Source organism: Euprymna scolopes, chromosome 3 (assembly GCF_053919585.1).
Source record: "Euprymna scolopes isolate OS-2025 chromosome 3, ASM5391958v1, whole genome shotgun sequence".
NCBI lineage: Eukaryota > Metazoa > Mollusca > Cephalopoda > Sepiida > Sepiolidae > Euprymna > Euprymna scolopes.
In genome coordinates, this window is record NC_136484.1 from 149,797,476 (window position 1) to 149,816,183 (window position 18,708).

General features: G+C 35.2%; 1 protein-coding gene across 1 annotated transcript in view; it reads left to right on the forward strand.

The window, feature by feature from the left end:
- Positions 1-18,708, forward strand: part of LOC145259750 (putative 3',5'-cyclic phosphodiesterase pde-5) — a 166,589-nt gene that overhangs the window by 120,724 nt on the left and 27,157 nt on the right. The window contains exons 20-23 of the mRNA XM_080117462.1: positions 4,290-4,440; positions 7,535-7,690; positions 11,896-11,946; positions 13,376-13,497. Coding sequence (XP_079973588.1) covers positions 4,290-4,440; positions 7,535-7,690; positions 11,896-11,946; positions 13,376-13,497 — 480 coding nt within the window. The remainder of the gene's footprint in view (positions 1-4,289; positions 4,441-7,534; positions 7,691-11,895; positions 11,947-13,375; positions 13,498-18,708) is intronic.

Sequence of the window (18,708 nt, forward strand, 5' to 3'; positions counted from 1 at the left end):
ACTATATATGGCGATTAAGCTACACTGAATATTCCGCGTTTCATCCACTCTAGGACTCTTCATGCTTATGCGCATAAGCCTGAAGAGTCCTAGAGTGGATGAAACGCGGATTATTCAGTGTAGCTTAATCGCCATGTATATTTTATAACTCACTTACTAGCTCTACCTACGTATTGAGCACTTTTGAAGTAAATACTTAAAGTTTACGCATAAATATATACTTTCGTATATTAATTTTATGTGAGTAAATTAAGTAGTTATATATATATATATACAGTGATGATCATATTTATTGGCACGGTAAAATAAAAGTTAAATTTTGCCTAATAAATTCTAAAAAAGGGATTAAATTAAAGAAAATAACAAAGTATATTATGTATTTTTAACTGGCCTTTCCGATGCAGCAATCGGATTTTAGAAAAAATAAATAACAAAGGAACAACAAACATAATTGCAAAAAACCCTTGTTCAAAATTATTGGCACGATTTATTTAATAATCAATTGTATAGCCTTTGGCCTTGATTACCTTCCTCAGTCGCTTTTCATAGTTTACAACCAAATTGTTGCACTCTTCAGTAGTAATTTTAGCCCACTCTTCCTGACAATAATCCTCCAATTGAATAAGATTCTTAGGCTTCCTTTGCATTACCCTCAATTTTAATGTTCTCCATAAATTTTCAATTGGATTAAGGTCTGGGCTTTGTGATGGCCACTCCAAAACATTAATATGATTGTCCTCAAGCCATTTCTTAGTCAGTTTAGCCGAATGCTTTGGGTCATTATCTTGCATGAACCACCAACGACGACCAAGTGAGAGCTCTTTAGCAGAGTCTTTCAGGTTTTCATCCAATATTTTAACATAATCTTCCTTTTTTATGCTACCTGTGACCTTAACAAGTCGCCCTGGTCCAGAGGCAGCAAAGGATCCCCAAAACATCAAACTGCCTCCACCGTGCTTCACTGTGGGTATGGTGTTCTTAGGCAGGAAAGCTTCGCCAGATTTTCTGTAAATATAAGACACTTTATTATGGCCAAATAACTCTATTTTCGTTTCGTCAGTCCATAGAACACGTTTCCAGAATGCAACATCTTTATCAATATGACGTTTTGCAAAGGCTAGCCTTGCTTTCAGGTGCATAGGCTTCAATAAGGGAGTCTTTCTCGGACGACATGCTTTTAAACCAGCTCTCTTCAAAACTCTACCAACTGTATGTCGAGATACATTCACTCCAGAGGTGCTCTGTTCATCAACAATCTCCCCAACAGAGATCCTTGGGTTTTGTTTTACTTGTCGAACAATTTTCCGTTCATCTCTTGGGGAAAGAATCCTTTTTCTCCCTCTACCCTCTAAACTCATAACGTGGCCTTGCGATTTGAACTTGTTTATTATGGCTCTAACAGTGGATTTGGGAAGGTTTAGCTTCTTTGAAATCTTATCATAGCCCTCCCCATTGGTATGGCATGCTACAACAAGCTTCCTGACGTCTTCGCTGTGTTCCTTAGTTTTAACCATGGCGATTGAAAATTATAATTTAGTCACTTATAATAGTTTAAATAAATCGCTATCTAAAAATTATCTGAAAAAATTATTCACTGAATTAGCGTTAAACAAGCATAATATGGCTATAAAAAAAGTTCAGAAAGCACGTAAACCGGAAATTGATTGATATTATACTGATACTAAAAGAAAAACAAAGCCGTGCCAATAATTTTGAACAAGGGTTTTTTGCAATTATGTTTGTTGTTCCTTTGTTATTTATTTTTTCTAAAATCCGATTGCTGCATCGGAAAGGCCAGTTAAAAATACATAATATACTTTGTTATTTTCTTTAATTTAATCCCTTTTTTAGAATTTATTAGACAAAATTTAACTTTTATTTTACCGTGCCAATAAATATGATCATCACTATATATATATATATATATATATATATATATATATATATATATATATATATATATATATATATATATATATATATATATATGTATATATATATATATGTATATATATGTATATATATATATATATATATATCACTTATTCATTTATTAAACTTGTAAAAGATGTAACTTAACTAAAATAATGCTCTATCTCCAATAGTATTCAGAATATCTTTATTGTGTTAGGAATTATTTCATGCTAATATTGAAAAGACATTTATAAAATAATTATTTAATTTATAATATTTTATAAAGTAAATAATTATCTTCTAAAATATAAAAGGCTGCCTACTGTTGTTTTGGTCCCCCCCCCCTCGCACTATTACCACTTTTTTTCGGGGGGTTCCTTACTACACCACCTCTGCACACCCGGGCAACGCCGGGACCCTCGCTAGTCTATTATATAGATCTCAAACCACTGTTTATGTGTATGTATATTTGTATGTCTGCCAAAAACTTTGGACACGCGTGACGGATCCTCACGAGGTCGGTATTGTTTTGAAGCTCGACGTCTAGGACGACAAATATCGAAAAATTAGCCAAAAACACTAATTTCTTCGCCCTCGACTCGCCTTTTTTACAAGGAGAGGTTGCTTTTTTTCGATGACATTTTCGCAAGTCATCGTCTCCGTTGAATTGACTACACTTAATTTCAACGCTCTCGACTTCTGGTTTCACCATGGACACATCGGCTAAGATGTTATGTTTTTGTTTGTTTGTTTGTTTGTTTTGTTTTTATTTTCATTCTTCGCGTTATGAGTTCGAGCTGTCTGCCTACTACCACTTTTTTTTAACAACGCCTCTCTCCACCCGAGCTACCAACTATTGTTTTGATTCCCAACCCCCCGCTACCAACACTATTTTTTCGGGGTGCCTTACTTTGAATGGATGATACCGTTTGACACATCACAATATCCATATCCATATATCCATGGATTTACCGATGCTAAAAAAACTGTTACCCCGTTTTAAATATATTATTTTATTTTTTTTCTTTCCCTTGGAATTTCAAAAGATTTCAGATTTTGTACATAAATTATAAGCTTCTTTCAAATAATTAATTGAAATCAAAGTTTTTATTGTTAAACTAGCGGTTTGCGCCCGGCCTTGTCCGGTCATAAAATACGCCTAAATATATTTTAATTTGTGCAGATGTATGCAACAGAGAGATGAAATTTTCAGGTTATGAATTCATAAGTGCAGTCATCATAACAATGTAATTTGCAATCCCTTCTTATCTATTCGAGTGAAAAAATAGGAGGCATTACTTTTGGAACGTCTTTTGCATCTCAAATTTTCATTCAAATTTTGGATTTCAATATATTCAACTTGAACAATTTACGGTGTAAGACTCTAAGAAAGTAACTACTGTCATGTACGTGCGTCAGAAGCAGAGATGCGCCATTGAATTCCTCCATGCAGAAAAAAATTGAACAAATCAACATTCACCGATGCCTATTGAACGTTTACAAAGCCAATGCAATTTATGTCAGGACAGTTAGGAGATGGGTCCGTCGATTTCAGAGTGGCAACAGAGATGTGAGTGATAAAGTATGCTCCAGACTTTTACGTCTGAGACATCAAAAGGGGCTGGGAAATGCATTGAGAATATTTATATATATATATATATATATATATATATATATATATATATATATATATATATATATATATATATATATATATATAAGCAGTGGCGCATATATATATATATATATATATATAAGCAGTGGCGCATTCAAAATTAATATTTCTTTTTAGAACAGAATTGAACTAAATCAATACAATGTAAACTACAATGTTTTATGGACTAAATCACTACAGGGAGACATGTGAAGCGAAAAACAGGTAATCAATCGATTTGATTGAAAAATGAGCGATTTCATTGATTTCGATGACAATAAAGTATGGGAGGGTAGAAGATTTGTTGATCCTCATTCAGTCCCGGACAACGTCGGACCTCCATGCTAATTTTCTATAACTGAATGTTATATTACAAAAATGAGCGTGTTGAAGCAAGAAAAGACAAACGAAAAAGTTTAGTTCAAACTTTCATTGAAGATCAAATCGATCGTAGTAAAATCTGTTGACATTTCCAGGATGTGCCGGTGACGGTGACGGTGACGGCGGCGGTACCTATAATATATACTCCATAATTTAGAATGATAAGTTTAATAGTTTAGGATTTCACCAGTTTATATACATATCAGAGACGCTCACGCATACGCATCGATTCTTTTACAAATGCATTACTTAATATAACTCCAAATTCAATACGTGTGCCTAAATCCTTCTTTTGGTATCACTTTCGATTTTACTAGTTTGGAATTTTCTGTTTGCACAGGTTGGATATGAACAATTTTATTCGGTTCGTCTTGACTGTTCGCAAAAACTACAGGAATGTACCCTACCACAATTGGAGGCACGCTTTCTCGGTGACCCATTCCATGTATACAATCATCAAATGTTCACCAGAAAAGTTTGAAACTTTTGAGGTAAGCAGAAAGCTGACATTTTTTCTTTTAAGATGGTATATATTAATTTTCCGCCAAGTTAATTCTTTTCTAAACACAAAAGGTAACTGTCATATCACATTCGTAAACAAAATCATTAAAATTATTATTCAATATTGTAAAAAATAAGGAGGGTTGTTATTTTTTCTCTCATAATATAAGTCTCTTCTTGCCCACCACTCCTATTCTAAAAACAAACCTTGTTCGATTGGCTAAGACGATTCTCTTTGACCAATCAACGGACATCCAATTTTGTCAGGCTGAATGGAAAAAAAAAATATATATATATATATATTCTTGTTTTTTTTAATGGGATCGCGTCCAGTCAACAATTAAGCAAACCTCCCCTCATTAATTTGAACACGGTCATCTAAACCTGAACATTCTGAGGACCGTCTATTTTCTTGGGTGTAAAAGAACTTTTTTTATTATTATAGTTGAACTTTAAAGCCGCGAACACAATTATTTTTGCAAGGACTTTCTTTATAATTGTTTAATTTAATAATTTAATGCATATACTATCCTTATTTCAGTCTTGTGTGTCTTCTGTGCCCAGTTCTTTCAGTATTATTATTATTGGCTCACAAGATCTTCAGAAATCTTTCCTTAAAAATAGCCTGTGGCGTTCCCTGGAAGCTGAGTGGCAATAAGTCTCCCCAGATTTCCAGTACTCTCTACCTCTTTCGAAAACATTTGCAAATAAATTTGCATTATCGCAACAGCTGCTTACCATTGATTTCTCGTTGGCAGCAGCTATTGGTCTTTGCTGGGACTTGAGTGGTAATAAGCCTCCCCAAGCTCCCAGTTCTCTTCGCACTTATTCGGCTGAAGTCTGGTCAGTTCATCGGTCTTTACTTCCTCCTTGACTCTACTTGGTTATTTGGTCTCGCTCTTTTTTTTTGGGGGGGGAGTGATGTGGCAATGTGGGTAGGGTTGGGTTAGAGAACTTATAGATATGCAGTTTCAGTGTTCTTGGTTCCATGTAGTGTTTCATATTTTGCCTTTGCAGCAGTTTGTCTGGCCTACGCTTGTTGCTCCTGTGTGTTAGTGTCCACATTCAAGGGTTATTATTATTATTATTATTATTATTATTATTATTATTATTATTATTATTATTATTATTCAAATTCGGCAAATGAGGACTGAACCGTTCCCTTGCCAAATCACATTAATTATGTTTCATGACATCACACATTTTTTTACTAGCTGATCTACCCGGCGATACTGTTACATAATCACTTACAAAATCTCCTTCCACGTTATTAAGTTTTTTTTCCTACTTGATAAATAATGCTCTATTGATAGAATCATGATCTGAAAAAAAAAAGAAAAACAGAAGCAGCAGCGTGCATGATCAACAAAAAAAAACAGCAGAAACAAAAAAAAAAAGATTTCTGCAAGATACTCAATTTTGATTAGTCAAATACTTCAATTTTCCATGATTATTGAGATCTCTTCAACCAATCAGAAACAGTCATAAAATTTAAGAGCTCTGAGAAACGAGCCTCTGATCATTCTGATGTTGTGGTCGGGGTATAAAATGTATATATTAGGTTGGTGCAAAAATAATGTCGTTTTTTTATGTTCAACTTCAAAAGATCATAATTGCTTTCATAATAAACTTTATTAATCGAAATAAGAACCATTAGAATCGACACATTTTTGAATAAGTTTATTTATTCCATTATCATAGAAATCCGTCCTGGAAGCGATGAAGTCATTGAAAGCCGATTGTTTGTCTTGTTCAGTATCGAATACAAATTGAATATTTGCATTTGTCCGAGAACAAAGATATGTATTTACTTATTTAGTCAGTATTTAGTAAAGAGTTATCTATCTTTAACCCCTTTTGTATTGGGATCAGTTATCTGCCCTTAATTCATTTTGTGCGTTATGAATAGGGCTATGTCAAGAGAATATGTTTTCCATTATTTTGACTCTCGAGTATATATCAGTTAATATCATATATGTTTTAGATAAAGTGGTGTGGTTTCTTGATGGATTAACTGTGTCTAACTGTGTTGGATATATACTCGAGAGTCAAAACAATAAGAATATTCTCTTGTCATAGCCCTAGTTAGAAACCATTAAGAGTTATCTACCTTTAATCCCTTTTGTATACGGATCATTTATCTACCCTTAGTTCATTTTGTGCGTTATAAACCATTAAGATGTCTGTCTTGTTAATCGAATGCAAAGATGAATACTTGCATTTGCCTGAGAACAAAGATATGTATTTACTTCAGGTCGAATTTGTTTGATAAATTTCTAACACGTGCAACAACATCGTTGGCCGCATATGCCTTTCACAGTTTAGATTTTAAAGCTACTTAAAAGTCTGACGCTTGGTCACAGAAAGAATTACGCTATTATATGGACGACGACGAAATATGCACTCGTAATCGTCGTTAGACAGAATACAAGAGATTTTTATTTATTTATTTTACCAAAGGAGTCACCACTTATCAAGGCTCAAAAGCCACTCAAGGATAAGAATTGAACTGAATGTCAGGTGAACCAAGACAACATCGTGATGATTGATAATGATGGTGGTGATTGGGTAGAATGGTTATTTAAGAGGGCAGTTCGACAAGAATTTATTTACATTGAACTTGAAGACGACCATTTTGTAGTCAGTTAGGAAGCGGCCCCGCAGTGTTGTGTTCCACAGACAAACAGTTCTAGGAAAGAAACTTTGTTCATAAAAGTTTCGTTTAGTTTTAGGTAGGAATAGGGAGAAAGGGAAATTATTGACTGTGATTGCAGGTAGACGAGTTTTTGTTATGAATGTTTTAGAGAGGGGAGCATAGATTCGAGCTCAGTCGAGCACCTGCCATGAACATAACAATAGAGTAGAGAAAGATCAACATCCTTTCTTCTATGAGAAAGAGGTAATAGGGAGGAGAAAAGGACATCGCCCACTAGATTTCGAAGTCGGTTTTAGACTCTATTAAGGTATAAAAGGGTGATCTGAACAGCACCTACCCAGATATTTATTTTTATCAATTTTTATTCCTATCATTTCTTTTGCTGAAAGAACAAGAGTATTTTACACATGCTTTCTTTCTGTCCTCAGAGCATCGCCCTTTTTATTGCCTGCCTTTGCCATGATCTTGACCATCGTGGAAAGACTAACCAATTTATGAAATTGTCTGATTCTCCCTTGGCTGCCCTTTACACAACATCGACAATGGAACAACACCACTTCAATCAAACCGTTACCATTTTGCAGGTATGTGCATTATTTAAAATTGTTAACATTCCTATGGATAAAAAAAAACAGCCAATCACATGCCATTTTTTAGAACCTCCACTGAACCTCATGTGAGCGTGTTTTTCAAAATCCTTCCTCAATTGTTATAAACTCCCGAGATGTTACAGCAAGATACGTGCAATGATATTTATCAGCACTAGTAGTACAGAAATATAAGATTCCGTGTTCCTACCACCCAACGAAACGAACATATACAGGGTGGTTACAAAGTCTGGCAACATAATGTAGCCAGACTTTGTAACCACAAAAATTTCACGCGCAAGCAACTTTGAGTGGGTATCCATAGTCTGTCCAAGACTAAAGTAGCCCGCTGCTATATATATATATATATATATATATATATATATATATATATATATATATATATATATATATATATATATATATATATATATATACAGGGTGGTTACAAAGTCTGGCAACATAATGTAGCCAGACTTTGTAACCACCCTGTAGATAGAAGACTGTTATAGAGACGAACCTCTTGAGATAATTTTATTATTTATTTATTGCGGACTATTATCTTCATCTCTTCTTAGTTGTTTCAAGACGTTTCGGTCAACTATTCCTCTGGCCGTCGTCAGGTGGTAACCGCGACGGATAGAAACTCTGAATCTCCTGACTGCATTCACTCTAATTGCTGCCTTTCGTAGTTGTTGTCGTCTCAGGTGAGAATTGTCTAAAGATAGCGGTTTCAATCCTACCCAAAGCCGGCCAGAGGCTTACTTGGCCAAAACGTGGTGAGACAACAACAACTATGGAAGGCAGTAACTGAAGTGAATGCAGTCAGGAGATTCAGAGTTCCTTTCCGTCGCGGTTACCACCTGACGACGGCCAGAGGAATAGTTGGCCGAAACGTCGTGAAACAACTACGAGTAAGAAAAGATGAGGATAATAGTCCGCAATAAATAAAAATTAATAAATAATACTCATCTCAATGAATTCCAATTAAATATATATATACTCTTGAGATAAGTTATCGCAAATATCAGTTATTTGCAAAACACTTTCTCCTCTTTTTTCTTTCTTTGAAATACAAGCTTTTATTCAACGCAACTATGTTCTGTTCCATTTCTCTTGCTAGCATCGCAATAGATTTCATATCACACATCTAATTGGAAAAATTCCAACACCATCAATAGTTATCAAAACGAGACTAAAATGATATACGACCGAAAAAAGCTATTGTCCAATGAGACTTGAACATCGGTAAGAATCTATGTTTTATTTTTCTCAGCACAACATACACAGAACTGTATTAATAAAAGTAAAAGAGGTACTTATACAGAATAATGTCCCCAGAAAAGTTGAAAGGAAATAAGTTTTTTTGAAATTTGTTTTAAATTAATAATGCTTTCAAATGAAGATTTTTGTTTTAATAAAATTGGAATTTGTGCGTGTGAAAAGATATTGTTTTTTCCAGGAAACGAAGAAAGAAGGAAAATATTATAAAACATTCCTTCTTTTTCTCTAATTGATCGATTTAAAATACCGACGGTTAATCTACGTGGAAACATACGTAAGCATACGTGTTATTTTTAATACAATTTTTGGCTTTTCCTTCAGATTTTTAAAATATTTTCTGATTATGCAGAAGTTCTGATAGAACAGGCTGCATCTTTACGGACCCATTTTCTATTTAATAAAATCGATTTCGTAAAAATTATAAATAATTGAATTTAATAGAATTTGAAGTAGATTTACTGATAAAAAAATAACAAAATTTGCAAAAAAAAAAAAAGCCTTCTCATGAGTTAAAATTACTCATGAGAAGGCTTTTTTTTTTTTGCTTTGATCATCAATTTTCTTCCAATGAAGTTATATTTCTGCTGAAGCCATAATACAATCACCACCATCGCCGATTTTTTTCCTGAAAGAAACCCAAAAAAAGCAATGAAGAAAAGCATTTTTCATTGCCATTTAAATTCGGACTCCAACGGGATACGATTTTCAGAAAAAAAAAGACTCTGAAGAACAATATTTGTTATTTTACTGTGTGTTTACCAAGATGGGACATAAGACGGGAAGGGACACAGGCCTATTAAAAATTGGCTGGGCAGTCCTGTCGATATTTTCCAGTCAGAGTGCCTCAGGCAGTTAGCAATTAACAAACTCCAGCCCAAAGAGAAGAGGAAAGGTCTGGGATGGTGGACCTCATAGGACTATTCAGAATTAATACCTCAGCCATCAGATAAAATCTCACCGAAATGATCCAGTTTCTGCTGGGCTGAGTGTCAAGAACATCCTCAACCTCTCTTCAGTAATGTTGTGGAGAGACCACCTTAATTTTATCGAACTGAAATTTTATTGTGATCTGTGTTCAGGTCTCTTATGGATTTTCTTATTTTTTAAACAAAGAACTTACATATTTTTATTGGCAAACTTTTAAAACAAGAAGTGTTTCACATTTTTTTTTTTTTTTTTGAGCTAATTTGAATATTGCTTGCATGCTGTAAAGTAAGATTTTATCCTCTTTTTCAATTTGTATTCGCTTAATAGTCGAACTATAGTTGGTTCTGACACTTGGAAATATATGAAACTCGATGTATTTTCAATTATTAATACACAAAATCTTTTGCTCTCTTTTTAAATTTTGGCTCTTATTTTAGCGAGATTTTTAATCAACTTTTTTTTTGTATTAATGTTTATAAGTATTGATATAAAGGTGAAAAATGTCCGTTCATCGGAATTGAATTCGATATGTTATCAATGCATATTAATAAAAATGACAATGTCGGAGAGGCTGTACTCAAAGTCAACAATGTAGAACGGATTATTTTGTAAGCTCGTGTGTTAATTGTGAAATAAAAAAAAATTAAAATGAAAGATAAAAAAAACTGTGTTTGGGTTTTTACAGTATATCCAAATATTCAGAGTCAATATTTCTTGCATTTTGATTGGTTGTAGGAAACTGTTGATTTAACCTTTTGTCCAATCAGGAGTTGATACATAATAACAACATTCGTTACTGCTGCTACTTTGAACATTATAAAACATTATTATTCATATTTCGTTAATAGAATAATGTACTTTAACGGTATGATGTTCATATATAAATATACAGTACATCAATAATAAATGAAGTCAAGTTATCAATGTTATCGGACAGTTATTGCCTGATAAAATGCTGTATATATCAAATAACATTGTGTGTACGCGCATGCATGCATGCGCGCATCTATTGTGTACATTTCTGGAAAGTAAGCAACTTACAAACTGAAAGTGATATTTTCATAATTTTCATATCGCGTATGAATCTTCAAAGCATTCAGTTTGCGAAGTGACTTCTTTGTCGGCCATATTTAAAATATGGCCACCAAAGAAGTCACTTCACAAACTGTCCATATTGTTAATAATGTTTTGCTTTTTTTATCATTAAGCCGGCGATCGACATATCCATTTGTTTAAAAACATATTTACCGAGAAATAGTTCACGCTTGCTTGGTGGATTTCCGATGTGGAAGTAGCCGGTTAGTTCGGGGTAGATGCTTTTGACATGAAAGCAAGATTAATTGATTGAGCTTGCTTCATGACAGCACAACTACCGTTTTCTATTATTTTATTTCTTTTTTTATATATATTATTTACGTAAAACAAATGTTTGCAATGCAATTTAACCTAGATGCAGTTATTTTGTGTAAATAAGACTTTAAAAGTGTTGCATAGTAGGAGTCGTGTTTTGAGTGGGAAAATCAAGGGTCAGGGAGGGAAACCGGGTGGAAATTATACAAATCATATGATTTTCGGGAAAGGTTTTTTTTTTTTTTCTCTTAGCTGGCGAGATTTTGAACCAAAGCAGATAGCTTTCTCCACGAAGGGGTGGAAACAGAACGGGTCAGGCAGCTGACATAGCTGGATTCTCTCTCTCTCTCTCTCTCTCTCTCTCTCTCTCTCTCTCTCTCTCTCTCTCTCTCTCTCTCTCTCTCTCTCTCTCTCTCTCTCTCTCTGAAGCTCTTCATTTTTTTCTTTTGATTTGTTTTTTTTCTTTATCAGTCAATATCTTCGTATGAACCTTTTCATCCAATTTTTTTTAAAGAACTGCTGTTTTCAAATGTAATTGAAATTAATGATGTTTATTCTAAAATAAGATTTGCTGAGCTTTAAAGCAAATAAATTTATTTATTTTATCTTTTATTTTAAAATATTTTCTTTATTTCTTTCAGAACGAAGGACACAATATCTTTAATTTTTTGAGTCCTGAAGAATATAAGCAGGTAAAAATTATTATTTTGAAATATTGTATGCGAATTACCCACACCCCACATCAAATATTTTAATGTTGAGAACAATATATTAAAGTTTGGATCAATTAAAAATTAAAATTCAATAAAATGATTAATTGTGAGGGTCGTTCCAAAAGAAAAGCCGCCTATTTTTTTTTTAATTCAAAATGTTGAAGAGCTAAGAAGACCGGAATAGTACCATTAAAACGAAGGACTTTTATTATTCCAGAATTTGTTTCTACATAGTCACCTCTTTGACAGGAATTAAATGGCGCATTTCTGCTTCTGACGCACGTCCATGACAAAGATTGCTTTCTTAGAGTCTCACACTATCAATATATATGCAACTGGAGACCGTTTACATGCAACTGGGGGCTGCTCGTAAATTTCATATTCCCGTGAAATTTCCTCCTTTGAAGGAAGCCGGTTCAACCCGCCTTGAGTGAGTGCTGCTTCAGTACAGTACATCATCAGTATCTGCAACTTTTAGGCCATGAATGCGTAAGTTTAGTCATCATAACAGTGCAATTTGCAATCTCCTTGGAGTTATTCAGGCGGAATAAAAAAAAAATAGGAAGCATTACTTTTGGACCGCCTCTCATAAATTTAATGGTTTCTTTTTATGAAATAATAATTGAATTGTGTTACATCGATCATGAAATGTGTTTGCTTTTGTAGACTAATCGGTCAGTCAATAAACCCAATCTATAAGAAATGTCTTATCATTAATCATACACGTAGCATGTTTTGCATGGATGTCACCTACTACATGAATAAGCATTTTGCTAATATTAATCAAAAGAAGCTCTTTACAATTTTCAATCTAACAACTGCCACTGCAACAAGACACACCTAATATTATTCGATAATTAGAATTAATGTTTTACCTCCAGGCAAGTTTTAAAATGCCAGAGTGCTCCTCCTTTAAGAGTGCTGGCTTAATACTCTCCCAGTTTCGGATCAGATGTCACATCTTTCTGCAGTGGGAAGAAAGTAAATACTGTGATTCATGGCAGTTGTGGTCCTGGAACCATGAAGTATACTTCTATAACATACTTTTGCTAATACACGTTTTGTTTAATTATACCATTATACCATTGTGTTTGTCTTGATTGTTACTGGCTTGCAAGCCTTATTATTACCGGCTGGAATGACCCTAATTTTCTGGGGGCATTCCAGCACTTTAATCATTGATCATCACATTAGTTTTGGTAACATTCTCTATATTTTTGTGTACCTACTTGTACATAGCGATTGTGTCATAAGTGTGTAAAACATAACCTCCCAGCAGATAAACGTTGTTTGATCTGGCTGATTCAAACTAACTGCAATTCTGTCAAAGATGTCAAATGTCATTGCATTAAAATTGTCATTTATTTTAATTCTTACATTGCTAACTCGTAATTGTTTTCTTGTTTAGATGTTGAAGACCATCAAGGAATGTATTCTTGCCACAGACTTGGCGTTGTTCTTTGATAACAGCAAACAGCTGCGTCACATTGTTGACAGTAAGTCTTTTAACTGGGATACCAAAGAACACAGGTAAATGGCTTTTTAAAAAATGGCAATGGTTAATCTCTTTTTCAAAATTTGTAAATTATTAATTTTTTTCCTTTGAATCCTTAAATTATTAAATATTCGAAGATCAATTATATCTCTATTTATATAAGCTTGAGTTCATATATATATATATATATATATATATATATATATATATATATATATATATATATATATATATATATATATATTTGTCTGTGTAGGATTCACTTCTAAACTAATTTTGTTTTATGGAAATCGCTCCAGACAAGGCATGAAGTCACTTTACATAAGGAGCTAAAAATACTACTTGAAGGTAAAAAACTAGCAAAAGGTAAGTGCTAGATGAGTAGATTTCAATCCACCAAAGAGCAATTCTTTCCCTTTGTCAGAAACATCACTCTGGAATGTGAGGACTAAAGGACAAAAATAAGAAAAGCGAGTTACAAGGTTGCCAAAAGTAAACTCAAGATCAACTTTCTACTCTCCCTAATTAACCAATCGCTATGAATTTATAGCCCAGTCAAAATGTAGTTGAACTCAAACAAATTGCTAACAAAGGTTTTTAACTATCTTTCAGATAAAAAAATTTACCACAATTTAACTTGCTGAAAGAGGTCATCGGCTGCCATCTACCTTAACAATATCAAAATTTCGAGACAAAAAATTCCTGACATTTCCTGGCAAATATGTCCATTATTCCTAACAATTACTAACAAAAATAAACGTTTTTCCTGATAAAAAAAAACTTTATTAACTAAGAAATAAAAAATATTTTTTTTTGCATAAAAACCAACACAGGGCCCTTCACAAGCCAGCTTGACATTTTCTTGGTGTTTTAAAGTGTAATGATAAGTAGCTATAATGCTTAATAATAAACACCAGAAAATTACTTGCCCCTTCCATTGTTTTCATGCTTATTTTATATCTTATACAAATATGAATATAAAAAGTACAAAAACAGACTAAGTAGCCTTTTTCAAGGCAACAATTTTCACATTAATTTCTGACATTTCATAAAATATAGGTACAAAATAAATACAATAAAGGAATAGTCAGTTGGTCGAATGCTGGGGCAAAGCTCTTGCATAACCACCATAGAACAAGTTCATGAACAGATCACGAACATTTCTTATCAAGAACTAGTCAAAGGCATATCATCATCAAGATCTGGCTGTGATGGATTTTAAACAGTGAATGCCATGTTTCCTTCAACTGCATCTTGTTGTAGTACATGCTGAAGTACAGTTACACCTAATTATAGCCAACAAATTAACAGGACCAGGTGGCAAGTCAGTCTTGATTGGTTGTAATTTACCATCTGAAAGTTTCCATCCCTACTTGTCAGGTTTAATGCTGTTGAATTTCGTAGCTGCTCTTGTTGGTGGCCATTATTTGGACTAAACATACATGGAGCTTCTTGCAACCTTTTCCTTAAAGCGCATCAGTCTGAGATGATTGATGTTTTCCTCATCATTAACATTGTACAGACACACTAAAGCCTTCTCCTCAGCTTCAATAACCTCTTCTGCACTGTTATTCATGCCAAACACTTCAGTTTGAGATAGTTTCTGTTGTTCATCACTTTTCAAAGAGACGTTGCCTTCCCAATTCCATGAGCACTAGATGTAGAATCACAGCTCAGCAGTGCATGGATGAAAAGAATGTTGGGACAGACCATATCTCCTAAATATTTCCTCATTTCTTTGATGCTCCAGACTTTCACATTTTTGCACTAGCCTTTGGTTATGGCATAAAGATGTTATAATCACTATCTCTATTGGCATGATAGAAGGACCAATAGGTCAGTGTCATCTCTTATCAAAACGGTTTCTCATGTCTTTGCCAGTTCTAGAGCAGTCCTCATAATTTATATGTCAGTGTCTCCTGATGCATGAACTACTTTACACTTTGTTTCCTCCAAACTCTTTCCAGCAAGTTAATGAACAATTGTTTTGTTGGTTAGAAAGGAAAACATCCTTTTTTAATTTGAACACTATTAAAGGGATTAAAAGGATCAGTGACATATCAACACCAACAGAGCCCCCTGCTTGGTGTCGGTGAGTTGCATCTTTAATGAATGGATCACTTTCATACCCATCAAAGATAATGCATGCTTTGCCATATCTAGTTTTGACATATCTGCAGTATTGGGTACAGATCTCATCAAATGTGTGACTTTTTTATGATGGGAGGCATTGAAGTAGTGCTTCGCCATCTAAGAGATACTGTGGATCTGAAGACTTTGGACCTGATTGTACAGGGAAAGTCAGTTCCCATATTGCGTCTGCCAAAACCGTTTGTTTTTTGGGTGTTTTTTTTTCTTTTTGCTTCTTGCAGTAGTCCGAAATAATCAAAAACTGCAGGTGAGTAATCACAAAGCTCATACTGGAAATGTTTTTGCTGCTGCTGAGTTGATGGTTCAATACCACATACAATCTCTAGAATAGGAATTATGGATCAGTCTCAACTCCTTCATGTTTGCAGACAAAACTTTGGATCCAAGTGTAACTTTTTTTTTTTTTTTACACAGTGATCACCACTTATCAAGGCCCGGAAGCTACTCAGGGATAAGGGTTATTGCAAGTACATTACATTAGTGTGGAGATTTGATGAAGTGCTTACTTAAGGGGGTGGTTCATTAGGAATTTTTTAACATTGGACTTGAAGACATCCAAGTTGTAGTCAGGTGGGAAGCAGGCAGACGGAACAGAGTTCCACAGGCATGCAGTTCTAAGAAAGAAGCTTTGTTCATGGAATCTGCGTTTTGATTTAGGCACAGATATAGAGTGGGGGAAATTTTTCACAGTGGATTAAGCTAGGCGGGTGTTTTTCATGAAAGATTGGCGAGGGGGGACCAGAGATTGGAGTTCAGACGAGCACCTGCCATGGAAATAACGATAAAACAAGGATAGGCTCGCAACGTCTCTTCTGTGGGAGAGAGGTTGCAGGGTAGAGAAAAGGACATCCCCCACTAAGCCACGAAGTCTATTTTGTACTCTATTAAGGCAGGATAGGCTGTTTTTAGCAGCTCCTGCCCAGATATGGCAACAGTATTCCATCCTTGGACGTACTTGGCTTTTATATAGATAGAGAATTGCATCAGTAGTGAGATATATTCTGGAGTGGTAGAAGAATCCCACCATCTTTCCAGCGACCTTGGCAACAGACTTGATGTACGTGTTCCATTTCAGATCAGGAGTAAAGGTCAAACCCAGAAGCTTGTCAAAACACGGGGCCTCACCCAGACGAGAGCCATCCATCACAATTGATGCCAGATGGGGATCAGAGCGTTGATGATGTAAGGATAGGAGTTTGGTTTTGGATGCATTAAACGTAACCAGCCACATCTTCCCCCACTGAACCACGTGCTCGAGATCAGAGGAGAGAGAATCAGAGAGAACTTTGTCATTTACAGCCTTTGATGTGTTGCCGTAGATGGTCGTGTCATCAGCATAGATGTCAACGAATGATTTAAATATGTGTTTAGGGAGGTCATTGATGTAGATCAGGAAGAGAGTTGGGCCCAGGATTGACCCCTGAGGGACTCCAGCATTTATATTGCAGGCCTCCGATTTTTGTCCATCTACCACTACTCTTATGAGCCTATCGGAGAGAAATGATTTAATGATTGAGAAAACATTTCCAGTTATACCGTAGCTGGAAATCTTGTGAAGTAAACCCTTATGCCATACCTTGTCGAAGGCCTTTAATATGTCAAGAGCAATTGCCCTAGAAAGGAAACCTTTGTCAAGAGATTCACTAATCCTGTGGGATATAACCGTCAGCACATCTGCGGTAGATCTTGCAGAGCGGAAACCATATTGTGTGTCACTAAGAAGGTTATTCCTGCTGAGGTGGTTGACTATTTCTCTATTTAATATGGATTCCAGCAACTTACTCATAACACACAGGAGACTTATTGGTCTGTACTGAGAGGGAGATGACTTATCACCTGAATTCTTAAATACAGGGCATACTGATGAGGTTTTCCAGGGAGTCGGAAAGCACTTCTCCTTAAGGCAGCGCTTAAATAGTTTCGTAAGTATGGGAGCAAGTTCTGGTTGAAGCTTTTTTTAACACTATAATTGGGATGCCATCAGGGCCAGTTGCTTTACTGGAATCAAGGTTCTTGATTAGCTTGGCGACCTCATGCACGGATATTTGTATGTTACCTAGCTTGTTCTGTGTTATAGGAGGAAATATGGGGAGTTGATGGCCTTCGTTGCATAGGGTAGAATTAGCTGCAAAGTTTTTCGCAAATAGTTTGGCCTTGTCTGACGCTGACGAGATGACCTCTGGTCCATTGATAATGGTTGGGATAGAACGCACACTTCTGTTCAGGATCCTATTTGTTATTTGCCAAAACTGGTGGAAACCAAGCCGCTGATCAGCTACCTTGGATTTAACAGACTGGGCATATAGCTCTCTTGCATTTTTTATTACTCTTTTACAGTGGTTGCTGGCAGTCCCGAAAGCAGCTTTAGTCTCAGTGCATCTATTACGTTGGTAGCTATGGAAAAAGTGATTTCTGTACGCAATAGCAGCAGCACATTCTGGGGAGAACCATGGCTGGCTGTTAGGTTATTGTTGGAATTTTTTATATGGTATGAATTGGTTTATGCCTACAATTAACCATTCGGTCAGATCTGATACTATAGAGGACACTTCCTTTTTAAACATGGAGTGCAGAGGTAAATCAGATATGAATGTACGGAAGCTATCCCAGTCAGCCATAGAGTATCGGTATACAGTACGGTGGAGGGGTACGTCTGGGGGCTTCTTACATTTCGTTTTTATCTTAACTGATACAACAGAGTGGTCGGAAGATCCTAGAGGAGAATGAATGGAACATAAACATAGTTCAGGGGAAGTTGAGAGAAAAAGGTCTAGGAGGCTTGCATATTGACCGGGTGTATCGGGCACACGGGTGGGTTCGCGAACAATCTGAGTGAGGTCATAAGCAATGGCAAAATCATGACAAAACCTCCCCTCATCATCTGTCTTATTTGAATGGGTCAGCCATTCCACGTTATGAACGTTGAAGTCACCACATATGTGGATGTTAGCCGAGGGATGTGAAGACAGTATGTTGTCTATTTTCTCAGATATGCTCTTAAAGATAGTAACTCCGCTGTTGTGGGGCCTATAGAGGGCAAATATAAATGCAGTGGTGTAAGCAAGTGCAACCCTGAAGCACATATAGGATAAATT